This window comes from Bombina bombina, chromosome 10 (genome assembly GCF_027579735.1).
Source record: "Bombina bombina isolate aBomBom1 chromosome 10, aBomBom1.pri, whole genome shotgun sequence".
NCBI classification, from domain to species: Eukaryota; Metazoa; Chordata; class Amphibia; order Anura; family Bombinatoridae; genus Bombina; species Bombina bombina.
Window position 1 is genome coordinate 55,426,462 of NC_069508.1, and position 15,473 is coordinate 55,441,934.

The 15,473-nt window shown below is 40.1% G+C and overlaps 1 protein-coding gene across 1 annotated transcript in view; it reads right to left on the reverse strand.

Annotated features, from left to right (window-relative positions):
• The window catches only part of PLPPR5 (phospholipid phosphatase related 5), a 387,402-nt gene that overhangs the window by 181,236 nt on the left and 190,693 nt on the right, over positions 1 to 15,473 (reverse strand). Inside the window, exon 2 of the mRNA XM_053693130.1 lies at positions 8,533 to 8,665. Coding sequence (XP_053549105.1) covers positions 8,533 to 8,665 — 133 coding nt within the window. The remainder of the gene's footprint in view (positions 1 to 8,532; positions 8,666 to 15,473) is intronic.

Here is a 15,473-nt window from a genome sequence, read left to right on the forward strand (position 1 = left end):
TACTGCAGCTGCTGTGTGTCTAGGATGACAGCTGCTGTAGTGTAATAGTTTATTACCACTGATGGGTTTCTTATATACTTTGGAGATTACTTTTTCGCCAATTACCCCTTTTAGGGTGAGATCAAGATAGTTGGTTACTGTGGAATTACATTCAAAAGTAAAACTCATGCCCACATCATTGTCATTGAGAGTTTCTATGAATGTTGAGATGTCTGAAGGATCCCCCTTCCATACAAAAAGGAGATCGTCAATGTATCTGCCATACATGGCGATACTATCTTTATAGATATTTCTATCTCCAAAGATGTGGAAAAATTCCCACCAACCTAAAAATAGGTTGGCATACGAGGGGGCAAACTTGGCCCCCATCGCAGTTCCACATCTTTGGAGATAGAAGACATCCTGAAACTGGAAAAAATTGTGAGTTAAAAGATACCTAGTAACTCTGAGGGCAAAATCTTGAAAATCCAGTGAAAAATCCGAGTAATTTCTTAGAAAAAATTTAATAGCCCTCAAACCTTCCTCATGAGGGATCGAGGAGTACATATATCTATTTACAGACATATATACATAAATACATATGTACACATATATAACATAATATAAAAGTGTACTGGAACCCTTTGATGTCAAGTAGATGAAAACATGTAATCATATTAATACAATATTCGTATTTAATAAAGTGCTATACTGTGCATTTACTGTAAATATTTCACATTCCAATGTTCTGCACATAGAGGAATATGTTCTAATTATTTATGAATACTTATTCCTATATATAACTAATAAATAATCATCTATATATATATATACAGTATAGGTATAAATATATATTGTAGCAAAATACCATCAGATATATAGAAATATGTATTTATGAACAAATAAAACATATTCTGCTATGTGAAGATGATTTGAATAGGAAATATTCATATTTTGATGTCAGGTTAGCGCAATTGAGAATGTCATCGGGTTTGCACACAAGTAGGGTGTTAGGTTTCCAAATGGTAGTACTACCCGACATACACAAAAAGCATACTTCTACGGGAGTTTTTGCTCAAGCGGGAGAGTTAAATACCACTCCCCTTGTAATCTGTCCCACAATGTTTAAACATATTTAAAAAGACAATACAATGCTCATTCAATCATTCAGCCATTCTTATGTTCATTCTCTATTTATTTGACTAACTTCGATTAGTTACAACAAAAGAGACACAGTAAACATTCTCAAGAAGCTTACCTAAGCCCAGCAATTGTTTACTTATGGAATTATAGTTTTAAATAATTATAAAACATTTATTTTGTGTGCAGAACTTTTAGCCCATTCCTGTTATTTAAATATAAAAATTGTAGTTTTCTACCACCACAGAGAGGCTGTTAATCCTGGATGTTGTACATTGATTGTTTGATCAGTGCAGAAGCTCATTTATACATGTCCCTATTTGGCTTCAACAAAGCATATAAGATCAAGAGGTTTATTAAGGGGGTGTCCCTGGACGGCAAGACAATACAAATGTTGTTAACCCCTTAACGACCAAGGACTTGCCAGGCACGTCCTACAAAAAGTGTCAGTTAATGACCAAGGACGTGCCTGGCACTTCCTCTGGGGTTTCACATGCTGGAAGCGATCCTGATAGCTTTCAGATACTTTCAGGGTTTTGCAGTGATGCCTCGATATTTAGGCATCCTGCAATACCCTTTTTTTACCCACCGATGCAGCGAGAGCCACTCTGTGGCACTCTCTGCTTCGGCCAGTGATGGTGCCGATTGTTGGTGGGTGGGAGCCATAGCAGGGAGACGGGTGGGTGGCCCATCACTGGAGTAGTTCCGGCCACTGTTCCGAGAGTGCTTAGAGGTAGGCGGGAGCGCACAAGGGGGGACAGGAGCGTGTGCGCGATTAGTACAGTGCACATTGTCTAAGGGAAGGAGGGAGAGGAAGGAGGGAAAGGGAGGGGTAATAATTGTTGGGAAAGGAATCTGGGAGGGGGAGAGGATAGTGAGGGGAGGCAGCTACAGTACAGAAAAATGGGGTTATAAAAAATAAAATAAAAAATGTAGCAAATTTTATTAGAAAGTGGGTACTGGCAGACAGCTGCCAGTACCTAAAATGGCCACAAATAGGAATTGGGGGAGCTTAAGAGAGCTGTTTGGGTTTTTTTTTATTGGAAGTATTATCTGCAGAGATGTCACACAGCTATGGGGCAAAATTTGCCCCTTCCTATGTCAACCTGGTGTTGGGGTGGTGTGAGTGGTGCCACATCTATGCAGATAATCCCCACAGATTATCCATTAAGTTTTTTGCATAGTACATTGACAATATCATTTTTATATGGGATGGATCCATTGAGGAAGCAGAGTTGTTTGTGGAATCACTTAATAATAACAATATGTGTTCAAATTTGTCTAGGGAAAAAAATGAATACTTTGATTTAGAACTGAGAGGTACTGATAATGGGAAAATAAATACTGTAATATACAAAAAAGATGTTTCAGGTAATTGTATCTTAAGAGCAGATTCAGCACATTATGGCCTAGATTTAGAGTTCGGCGGTAAAAGGGCTGTTAACGCTCCGCAGGTTTTTTTCTGGCCGCACCATAAATTTAACTCTGGTATCGAGAGTTCAAACAAATGCTGCGTTAGGCTCCAAAAAAGGAGCGTAGAGCATTTTTACCGCAAATGCAACTCTCGATACCAGAGTTGCTTACGGACGCGGCCGGCATCAAAAACGTGCTCGTGCACGATTCTCCCATAGGAAACAATGGGGCTGTTTGAGCTGAAAAAAAACCTAACACCTGCAAAAAAGCAGCGTTCAGCTCCTAACGCAGCCCCATTGTTTCCTATGGGGAAACACCTCCTAAGTCTGCACCTAACACCCTAACATGTACCCCGAGTCTAAACACCCCTAACCTTACACTTATTAACCCCTAATCTGCCGCCCCCGCTATCGCTGACCCCTGCATTACACTTTTAACCCCTAATCTGCCGCTCCGTAAACCGCCGCCACCTACGTTATCCCTATGTACCCCTAATCTGCTGCCCTAACATCGCCGACCCCTATGTTATATTTATTAACCCCTAATCTGCCCCCCACAACGTCGCCGACACCTACCTACACTTATTAACCCCTAATCTGCCGAGCGGACCTGAGCGCTACTATAATAAAGTTATTAACCCCTAATCCGCCTCACTAACCCTATCATAAATAGTATTAACCCCTAATCTGCCCTCCCTAACATCGCCGACACCTACCTTCAATTATTAACCCCTAATCTGCCGACCGGAGCTCACCGCTATTCTAATAAATGTATTAACCCCTAAAGCTAAGTCTAACCCTAACACTAACACCCCCCTAAGTTAAATATAATTTTTATCTAACGAAATAAATTAACTCTTATTAAATAAATAATTCCTATTTAAAGCTAAATACTTACCTGTAAAATAAATCCTAATATAGCTACAATATAAATTATAATTATATTATACCTATTTTAGGATTAATATTTATTTTACAGGCAACTTTGTAATTATTTTAACCAGGTACAATAGCTATTAAATAGTTAAGAACTATTTAATAGTTACCTAGTTAAAATAATTACAAATTTACCTGTAAAATAAATCCTAACCTAAGATATAATTAAACCTAACACTACCCTATCAATAAAATAATTAAATAAACTACCTACAATTACCTACAATTAACCTAACACTACACTATCAATAAATTAATTAAACACAATTGCTACAAATAAATAACATTAAATAAACTATCTAAAGTACAAAAAATAAAAAAGAACTAAGTTACAGAAAATAATAAAATATTTACAAACATAAGAAAAATATTACAACAATTTTAAACTAATTACACCTACTCTAAGCCCCCTAATAAAATAACAAAGCCCCCCAAAATAAAAAATTCCCTACCCTATTCTAAAATACAAATATTACAAGCTCTTTTACCTTACCAGCCCTGAACAGGGCCCTTTGCGGGGCATGCCCCAAGAATTTCAGCTCTTTTGCCTGTAAAAAAAAACATACAATACCCCCCCCCCAACATTACAACCCACCACCCACATACCCCTAATCTAACCCAAACCCCCCTTAAATAAACCTAACACTACCCCCCTGATGATCTTCCTACCTTGTCTTCACCATGCCAGGTTCACCGATCCGTCCTGGCTCCAAGATCTTCATCCAACCCAAGCGGGGGCTAGACATCCACTGAAGAAGTCCAGAAGAGGGTCCAAAGTCTTCCTCCTATCCGGCAAGAAGAGGACATCCGGACCGGCAAACATCTTCTCCAAGCGGCATCTTCTATCTTCTTCCATCCGATGACGACCGGCTCCAATCTATCAGCCAATCAGAAAATTCCTACCTTAATTCTATCAGCCAATCGGAATTAAGGTAGGAATTTTCTGATTGGCTGATGGAATCAGCCAATCAGAATATAGTTCAATCCGATTGGCTGATCCAATCAGCCAATCAGATTGAGCTCGCATTCTATTGGCTGTTCCGATCAGCCAATAGAATGCGAGCTCAATCTGATTGGCTGATTGGATCAGCCAATCGGATTGAACTATATTCTGATTGGCTGATTCCATCAGCCAATCAGAAAATTCCTACCTTAATTCCGATTGGCTGATAGAATCCTATCAGCCAATCGGAATTCGAGGGACGCCATCTTGGATGACGTCCCTTAAAGGAACCGTCATTCGTCGTCTAGTCGTCGGAAGAAGAGGATGGATCCGCGCTGGAGGTCTTCAAGATGGAGCCGGTCGTCATCGGATGGAAGAAGATAGAAGATGCCGCTTGGAGAAGATGTTTGCCGGTCCGGATGTCCTCTTCTTGCCGGATAGGAGGAAGACTTTGGACCCTCTTCTGGACTTCTTCAGTGGATGTCTAGCCCCCGCTTGGGTTGGATGAAGATCTTGGAGCCAGGACGGATCGGTGAACCTGGCATGGTGAAGACAAGGTAGGAAGATCATCAGGGGGGTAGTGTTAGGTTTATTTAAGGGGGGTTTGGGTTAGATTAGGGGTATGTGGGTGGTGGGTTGTAATGTTGGGGGGGGGGTATTGTATGTTTTTTTTTACAGGCAAAAGAGCTGAAATTCTTGGGGCATGCCCCGCAAAGGGCCCTGTTCAGGGCTGGTAAGGTAAAAGAGCTTGTAATATTTGTATTTTAGAATAGGGTAGGGAATTTTTTATTTTGGGGGGCTTTGTTATTTTATTAGGGGGCTTAGAGTAGGTGTAATTAGTTTAAAATTGTTGTAATATTTTTCTTATGTTTGTAAATATTTTATTATTTTCTGTAACTTAGTTCTTTTTTATTTTTTGTACTTTAGATAGTTTATTTAATTTTATTTATTTGTAGCAATTGTGTTTAATTAATTTATTGATAGTGTAGTGTTAGGTTAATTGTAGGTAATTGTAGGTAGTTTATTTAATTATTTTATTGATAGGGTAGTGTTAGGTTTAATTATATCTTAGGTTAGGATTTATTTTACAGGTAAATTTGTAATTATTTTAACTAGGTAACTATTAAATAGTTCTTAACTATTTAATAGCTATTGTACCTGGTTAAAATAATTACAAAGTTGCCTGTAAAATAAATATTAATCCTAAAATAGCTATAATATAATTATAATTTATATTGTAGCTATATTAGGATGTATTTTACAGGTAAGTATTTAGCTTTAAATAGGAATTATTTATTTAATAAGAGTTAATTTATTTCGTTAGATAAAAATTATATTTAACTTAGGGGGGTGTTAGTGTTAGGGTTAGACTTAGCTTTAGGGGTTAATACATTTATTAGAATAGCGGTGAGCTCCGGTCGGCAGATTAGGGGTTAATAATTGAAGGTAGGTGTCGGCGATGTTAGGGAGGGCAGATTAGGGGTTAATACTATTTATGATAGGGTTAGTGAGGCGGATTAGGGGTTAATAACTTTATTATAGTAGCGCTCAGGTCCGCTCGGCAGATTAGGGGTTAATAAGTGTAGGTAGGTGTCGGCGACGTTGTGGGGGGCAGATTAGGGGTTAATAAATATAACATAGGGGTCGGCGATGTTAGGGGTAGCAGATTAGGGGTACATAGGGATAACGTAGGTGGCGGCGATTTGCGGTCGGAAGATTAGGGGTTAATTATTTTAAGTAGCTTGCGGCGACGTTGTGGGGGGCAAGTTAGGGGTTAATAGATATAATACAGGGGTCGGCGGTGTTAGGGGCAGCAGATTAGGGGTACATAAGTATAACGTAGGTGGCGGTCGGCAGATTAGGGGTTAAAAATTTTAATCGAGTGGCGGCGATGTGGGGGGACCTCGGTTTAGGGGTACATAGGTAGTTTATGGGTGTTAGTGTACTTTAGGGTACAGTAGTTAAGAGCTTTATAAACCGGCGTTAGCCAGAAAGCTCTTAACTCCTGCTATTTTCAGGCGGCTGGAATCTTGTCGTTAGAGCTCTAACGCTCACTGCAGAAACGACTCTAAATACCAGCGTTAGAAAGATCCCATTGAAAAGATAGGCTACGCAAATGGCGTAGGGGGATCTGCGGTATGGAAAAGTCGCGGCTGAAAAGTGAGCGTTAGACCCTTTAATCACTGACTCCAAATACCAGCGGGCGCCCAAAACCAGCGTTAGGAGCCTCTAACGCTGGTTTTGACGGCTACCGCCGAACTCTAAATCTAGGCCTATGATTGTTGTGATTAGAGCTATACCTAGATGTCAGTTCATCAGATTATGAAGAAATTGTACGTCAAATGAGGATTATTTACAATCTTCTGATGATTTGGCTTCTACATTACAGCAAAAGGGGATATCAAATTCGGAGAGTGAAAACTGAGGTTGCAAGGATTTCGAGGCAAAGTTTGCTTTATGAGAGAATAGATGAAAAAAGGAAGACAGATAGGGGTCGAATTATCAAGCTCAGAATGGAGCTTGATGCCCCTGTTTCCCCACGAGCCTTCAGGCTAGCCAAAAACAGCAGTTATGAAGCAGCGGTCTAAAGACCGCTGCTCCATAACTTGTTCGCCTGCTCTGAGGCCGCAAACATCAATCAGTCCAATCCTATATGATCGGGCTGATTGACATACCCTGCTAGCCGATTGGCCGTGAATCTGCAGGTGGCGGCATTGCACAAGCAGTTCACAAGAACTGCTTGTATAATGATAAATGTCAACAGCGTATGCTGTCGGCATTTATCGATGTGCGGCGGACATGATATGCTACATCATATAATGTCTGCTCGCACTAAATAGGTCCCATAGTATCAATTTAGTAATTACTTACTCTCAGGGATTTAATAAGATCAAGAATATAGTTATGAAAGTGTTACCAATATTATATATTGATACCTAACTGTTCCCCATTATTCATCAAGGCTGCAGATTTGTGGCAAGACAAGCTCCAACTTTGGGAAATACGTTGCCCCCCTCATTGTTACCAGTTACAGTAGGTTCTACTAATTAGTTATATAAGTGTTTTTTTCCATTGTGGGAGTAGAATATGTAAATCCTGCACATATGCAAATGTAGAGGAAAAAATTGTTCTTCAGTTACATCTCAGAATTGTAGTAGTAAATATGTTATTTATCTGATTACATGTAAACGGTGTAAGCAACAATATACAGGTCGGACTACTCAACCTTTCAAGGCCAGAATTTTGGAACATCTGTGAGATATAGAAGATCCCTTTTATTACTACATTTGTTGGAGTTTATTTTAAAAAATTTAATATTTCAAGTTTTGTGTTTCAAGCAATTGAATAAGTCCATAGATATAACAGTTTAAAATAATATAAAATAGAAAGCATAAAGTGTAAATGCAGTAGAACTATCATGTCATACAGTGTTATATTGCACTGGGCTGGTCTCTCGTTTACATACAGAAATGCAGAGAACGCCCCTCGGAGAAGTAAAGCAAAATCTACCTTTAGAAATTTGCATTATGGATCACTCAGTGCTGGTGGATCATTTTAGATCATCTCACCTGAGCAGAGAGGGTTACAATTTCAGGGCCAACTAGTTTCAGGGTTTATAGAAATAAAATTATACTCTCTTTCTTTGCATAAATGTTTTGTATATGATCCATTTATGTAGCCCATCTGGTAGTGTTTTTATAAAAAATGGAAAGGTTTGCTTATTTTTTTAAGAACATTGTGCTGATTTTCATACTTTAACCAAGCCCTACAATGCCAGATGTGTACATGCGTTTACAGACTCCTGCAGGCTCCTGTTTATGTTGTCTTTTCATATGCAGGGAAGGGGGGAGGTGGGGAGTGTCTGCTCTTTTTGTTTACCCAGCCCCTTTCAGTGGGTGTCCCAGCCTAATCTCATCAACAGTGCTAAACTGGGAGCTTCTAAGTAAGTTTTTTAACAATTTTATACTGTATTTTTAGATCAGTATCTGTGAATATACTTTTTTATAGTAGTCTATTACATGATGATATAAGAAAAATAGTGTATACTGTCCCTTTAAGGGATAGATATTACAGAACAAAACATATTTTATAAACAAATTAAAATAAAGAAATAGTTCATACCAATGAATCTGACAGTCCTGCGCACCAGTGGATTAATATAGCAACAGTCCCCGGTTAAAAGAGTTTTTTCCTGGTTCTCAAAGTCTCTTGTTGCGACCTGCAGGCAAAACACTACAGTTTCTCCAACAATTATCTATATAAAAAACATAAAAAGCAAAATGTTTTTAGAAAACATATAAGGAAAAATATACAGGCACAATTTAACAAATTAAAGGGGCATTAAACACGTTGAGATGGTAATATAAATTGATAAATCGTAAAAATTAATAAAACTCTGCAATATACTTTCATTATTTATTTTGTCCCCTTTTCCTGTAATTCTATTCTGAAATTGTGAGCTTTTCCGTTCCTGTTAGAAATGGAAGTGCAGAACACTGTTATATTCCACACAGCCATTGGCTGCAGACTCTAGTGACCTATTTATAACTGTCTCTAATTGGCCACAGCTGAGAAGGTAACCTAAGTTACAACATGGCAACTCCCATTGTTTTATTTACACTTATTTTATCAATATTTAAACAGCTAATGAAATTCTAAAAAAATAAATCTACTTGTTATTCTCAGACTAATCTTTTCTTTAAATGCATCAATCTATCTAGCATTTACGTAGTGAATAATGTCTCTTTAAAGCAATACGGAATATTCAAATAGTATATATTATGAAAAGTTTTTGTTTTGCATAAAAATGAGCATTATTAAAAATAAAAGTATAACTCTGCATTCAGCAACAGAACCATTTTTTCCTCACATATTCCTCACACTTTACTAATAGAGAAGCACACATTTTATGGTTCAGTTTTTAAACATAACAAATGTTGGCCATATATATTATGGTAACATAAAAGTATAAAAAAACATAAATTATGCTTACCTGATAATTTCATTTCCATCTTTATGGGAAGAGTCCACAGCTGCATTCCTTACTTGTGGGAAATACTGAACCTGGCCTCCAGGACGAGGCAAAGACACCCCAGCCAAAGGCTTAAATACCTCCCCCACTTTTATAACCCCAGTCATTCTGCAGAAAGAACAAGGAACAGTAGGAGAAATATCAAGGTGCAAAAGGTGCCAGAAGAAAAAATGTCAAATTTATGGCCGCCCATCGGAGAACACGGACACTTCCCATACAGATGGAAATGAAATTATCAGGTAAGCATAATTTATGATTTCCATCTTAATATGGGAAGAGTCCACAGCTGCATTCCACACTTGTGGGAAACATATACCCAAGCTTTAGAGTACACGGAATGCTAACGGGAGGGAAAAAAGAGAGGCGGACCCTAATCTGAGGGCACCACAGCCTGCAAAACCTTTCTCCCTAAGGATGCTTCAGCAGAAGCAAAAACATCAAATTTGTAAAATTTTGGAAAAAGTATGTAAGGAGAACCAGGTAGCCACCTTACAAATCTGATCCATAGAGGTTTCATTTTTGAAGGCCCAAGAAGAAACCACTGCTCTCGTAGAATGAGCCTTATGAATGAGCCGTAGAAGGAGGCTTATGTTCCACAGTTTCTATGCTAAATGGATGACACTCCTCAGACAAAAAGATAAGGAAGTCGAAGAGGCCCTCTGATCCCTACGCTTCCCGGAAAAGAGAACAAACAGAGAAAGAGGTTTGTATAAATTCCTTCGTGGACAGAAGATAGAACTTCAAGGCACAAACCACATCCAGAAATACATTATTAACGTTCCTTCGACGAAGAAGGATTAGGACATAATAAAGGAACCACAATCTCTTGATTGATGTTGCAAATTGACCCAACCTTAGGAAGAAAACCTAACTTGGTTCGCAGAACAGCCTTATCGGCATGAAAAGCCAGATAAGGAGGGACGCATTGCAAGGCAGCAATCACAGATATTTTGCACGCAGAAGCAATAGCCAGTAGAAAGGAACCTCCCAAGACAACAATTTAATGTCTACGTCACGCATAGGCTCCAACGGAGCCCATTGCAAAAACTTAAGGACAAGATTATAACTCCAAGGAGGAGCCTTAGATCTAAACACAGGTCTGATCCCAGCAGAGCCTTAACAAATGGCTGCACATCTGGAAGCTCTGCAAACCTCTTGTGCAGTAACACAGACAGGGCCAAAAACTGTCCCTACAGGGGACTTGCAGAAAAGCCCTTCTCCAGTTCATCCTGGAGAACAGAATAAGTAGGTCCTCCACACCTTATGAAAAATGCGACGAGCAACCAGCTTATGAGCTTGAATGAGAGTAAAAATAACTCTCTCAGAAAACCCTCTCTTGGCTAAGACTAAGCGTTCAATCTCCACGCAGTCAGCCTCAGAGAATCTAGACATTAATGAACAAAAGAGACCTTGGTCAGCAGATCCCTGCGACAAGATAACTTCCACGGAGGAGATGATGACATCCCCACTAGATCTGCTAACCATATCCTTAGCAGCCAAGACGGAGCAGTCAGTATCACTGATGCCTGCTTGACTCAAGCAACTACACTAGGAAGCAGTGGTAACGGTCAGAAAGGATAATTTGGATTGAACCTCCAAGGCACCGATAATGCATCTGTTAGCTCCGCCAGAGGATCCCTGTACCTTGACCCCTATCTGGGTAGCTTGGTATTGAGACGTTATAAGATCTTCCTCTTGCAAATTTCTGCCCTGTGCCTTCCTGGCATCCCAAACAGCTCCCCATCCTGACAGATTTGCAACCGTAGTCACAATCACCCAGGATGGTCTTGAGACAGACATCCCTCAGGACAAGTGATCCAGACAAAACCACCAAGAGAGCGATTCTCCAGATTGGTTGTCCAGAGAAATCTATTGAGACAGATCCGAATGATCGCCATTCCACTGGTTCAGCACGCACAGTTGCAACAGTCTAAGGTGAAACCTGGCAAAGGAAATGATGTCCAAGCTGAACATCATGAGACCAATCACCTCCATACACCGAGCCACAGATGGCCTTAAGGAGATCTGGAGGGCAAGACATGTTGAAGCTAACTTGCAACGTCTCTGGTCTGTTAGAAATATTCTCAGGTCTATGGAGACTATTATAGTACCCAAGAATTCTACCCTGGTACTTGATACAAGAGAACTCTCTCTAGATTATCTGCCATCTATGGGATCGAAGAAGACAGAGGAGATATTCCGAATGGTCCACTCTTCGAAAAATTTCTTTAGCTAGATCAAACAGAAAGGCAATAAACTGGAAATGCTGGTCCAGGAATGCAAACCTTAGGAACTGGAAGTGGTCCTTGAGGATTGGTATGAGAAGGGAGCATCCTTCAGATCTATCATGGTCATGAACTACCCCTCTCAAACAAGGGGAAGAACGGACCATGTCTCCATCTTAAACAAGGGGACATTTAAAAACCTGCTTAAGCACTTTAGGTCCAGAATCAGATGGAAAGTTCCCTTCTTCTTAGGGACCACGAAAAGGTTTGAATAGTATCCCAAACCTCTCACTGCGATAGGCACCGGGACAATAACTCCTAGAGGACAGATCCCGTACACACCCCGGAAAGGCTTCCCTCCTTTCTGGTTAGGAGGACAGGAGGAATCTGCCCTTGGGTGGCTAAGACTTAAAACCTATCTTGTAACCCTGAGCTATGACCTCCAGGACCCATGGATACTGCACGTCCCTGAACCAAGCGACTGAAAGAGCGACATACTGCCCCCTACACAATCCAGAAGAGGACCGGGGACCGCCCATTCATGCCGACGTAGACTCGGCAGGCTTCCTGCTCTGCTTGGATTTATTCCAGGACTGAGCCGCCTTCCAAGAGCTCTTGGTTTGCTCTGGCTTAGTGGAGGACTGCTGACATGGGCTTTATCAGAACAAAAAGAATGAAAATCGTTCCTTAGATTAGATCATATACTCTTGCAGTAGGAGGGCACCCTTGCCCCCTGTGATCATGGAGAGAATTTAAGTCCAGGCCTGGACCAGACAAAATCATTCCCTTAAAGGGAGGGAAGAAGTCTAGACTTAGAAGTCATATCCACAGACCATGACTTCAGCCATTGCCAGACGGGCCTGAACAGAGAAAGCTGAAGCCATAGCATTCAAGTGAATAAACTGCCTAATAGCAGCACAGATCAAAGCATTAACAACCCTCAAGGCCGTAAATCTTTTCTGAGTAACGTTGAGGTGATCCTGCACCTCGATCAAATCCTATAAGGAGTCACACCAGAAGGTAGTTTCTCCAGTAACCGTGGCAATAGCCGCCGCCGGTTGAAACAAATATCCCGTATGTTGAAAGATCTTTCTTAACAGAGTTTCCAGCTCTCATCCATGGGCTCCTCAAACGAATAACTATCCTCAAGCAGGATAGTAGTACGTTTAGCAAGGGTGAAGATAACGCCATCCCATTTAGGAACGGAACTGCACAACTCCATTGAGAGTCCAGGACCGGGGACAATTTGTTAAAGGGAAAAGAGGGGGAAAGGAATCCAATCCAGTCCCATTCATTCTTAATAATGTTCGCCATCTAACAGGAGCAGGGAAGGATAGGGTACCACCCTGTCCTTAAACTCTATCCAATTTAGGAATTAAAGGTTCATCAGGCAATTTGGCCTCTGGAACCTCTGAATTCGGCAAAAACTTCCTTTAGAAGAAAGCGCAAATTCCGAAACCTAAGTCTCATTCCTCTGCAGATGGAGGTTTAGAGGCAGCAGACTCCGACCCAGAATGTTCATACTCTGAAGTCTCAGAAAGAACTTCATCCTTGTATAGCCCTCAGTTAAATCCAATAAATTATCTGATGTACTCTGGAAAGGAGTTCAATGTGCAACCATTTGCTTTTTCTTAGCAGGGCGAGGTAAAGCATTAAAGGTCGCAGACACCGCCGTCTAAACTACGCAGTAACGTCTGGTGAAAAAAGGCCCCCTCCAGATGGAGGATCAGCAATGCTACGGGAAAACTGCATGTGTAGAGATATAAGAATGTAGGGTACGCACCTCACTGGACGACAACTCCTCAGAGGTGCACGGATCCATGGTATCAAACATGTTTGATATTATCACATTATCAAGGCATATGGAACATAATTGAGAGGGCGGAACTAAGACATCCTCACCATTTAAACAGGAATTACTCATTAGGAATAGAGGGAGTGCACTCTAAAGTAACAGAATCCCCCATTGCTAGTGCAATAACCGGAGAACTAAAGAAAAAAAACATCTTATTTTATTCAAAAAAACGGCACCCTTATACCCCAATGGCTGGGGCACTCACCACCTCCTATGACTTAGACCGTACAGAGATTTATGGCTCCTCTCTGATAGACACCCGGTCAGGAAAAAGGGAATAAATCACATGGTGCACAATGCAGGACCGTCCCTGCTATGAGAAAGCGCGCCAAGCTTGTAAGTTTCATGGGTCTCAAAGTGAAAGTGAAACCTGTATATTCCATAACAGCCTATGACCCCATAAATCTCACACATAAAAGCAGCATAAAATCAAATAAACATATAAGATTATTCCCCCCTGTTCAATAACCCCCCTAAGGTGATATTAACCCTTGATTCTATACAGATAAATGGAGTCACACTGTGACCCTGTCTTCTTGCATTCTCATACATATATAAAAAATGAAACAATCTTACCAGAATCTACGCCATGGAACAGGAATACGGCCCTTCAAGTGTAACAGATAGTAGCATCGCTTCTGACATGGACTTGAGTGAAGAAAGCAGGCAGCAAAACTCGTCAACACTGATTGCCTATGGAGCTGTTAATATGAGTCGGGATGGTTTCGCAGAAAGACTCTCCCTGCATCTCCGGACTCCAACTTTCATCCATGCTCTCTCTGAGAGGCTGACAGAACTACTTAAAACTCCAGTCCCATCTCGAAGAGTACTACCCTCCATAAGATACTACTCCGATCTTCGGCACTTCTCTGCCAACCTCTTGTGATGAAAGGAAAAGAATGAATGGGGTTATGAGGAAGTGGGGGAGGTATTTAAGCATTTGGCTGGGGTGTCTTTGCCTCCTCCTGGTGGCCAGGTTCAGTATTTCCCACAAGTAAGGAATGCAGCTGTGGACTCTTCCCATATTAATATGGAAAGAAAAGTGTGCAATGTGTTATAATATTGTTTTATTGCACAATTGCAAAGATGTTGAGTTCATTGTTAAAGGGACATGAAACCCAGATTTGTTTGTTCATTATTCAGATACAGGATACAATTTTAAACAACTTTCCAATATACTTCTGTCAATCAATTTTGCTTCATTCTCTTGGTATTCTTTATTGATGGAGCAGGAATGTACTAATGGGAGCTCCCAGTTCCTGAGCCTACCTAGGTATTCTTTTCAACAAAGGATACCAAAAGAACAAAGCAAATTAGATAATAGAAATACATTGAAAAGTAGTTTGAAACCATTTGCTATATGAATCATGAAAGAAAATGCATGGGTTTTATGTCCCTTTAAAGTAGTCTGCACGGCAGTGATACAGTGATAGGAACTAGCTGAACACTCCTTGTGAGACAATGACAAGATGCATAAGTGTGCAGCTACCAACTGTCAGCTATCTCCCAGTAGTGCATTGCTCCTCTTGAGCCTACCTAGGTATGCTTTTCAACAAACAAAACCAAGATAACAAAGTAATTTTGATAATAGGAGTAAACTGAAAATTCAACATTTATTTGTGCAAAAATGTAAACTCTCTGTTTAGCATATGAAGTATAAGAATGTTGGATAATGAGATAATAGTTCAATATTAGCAAAACATTAAAGGGATACTGTATATGTAATCCACATCAAAGAGCAGAACATAAATATGATGAATAACCTTTTTTGCATTATTTTTTTTTAATTTAAACTACTAAAGCTGTATTAGTTGTGTATCTGCTACAAATGTGCCTTGGTCATTAGTACACACTGCACAAATGTCAGTTTAAATGTAAAGGGGCAGTATTCTTTTTTTTATTGCTTAAAAAGATAGATAATGCCTTTACTACTCATTCCCCAGCTTTGCAC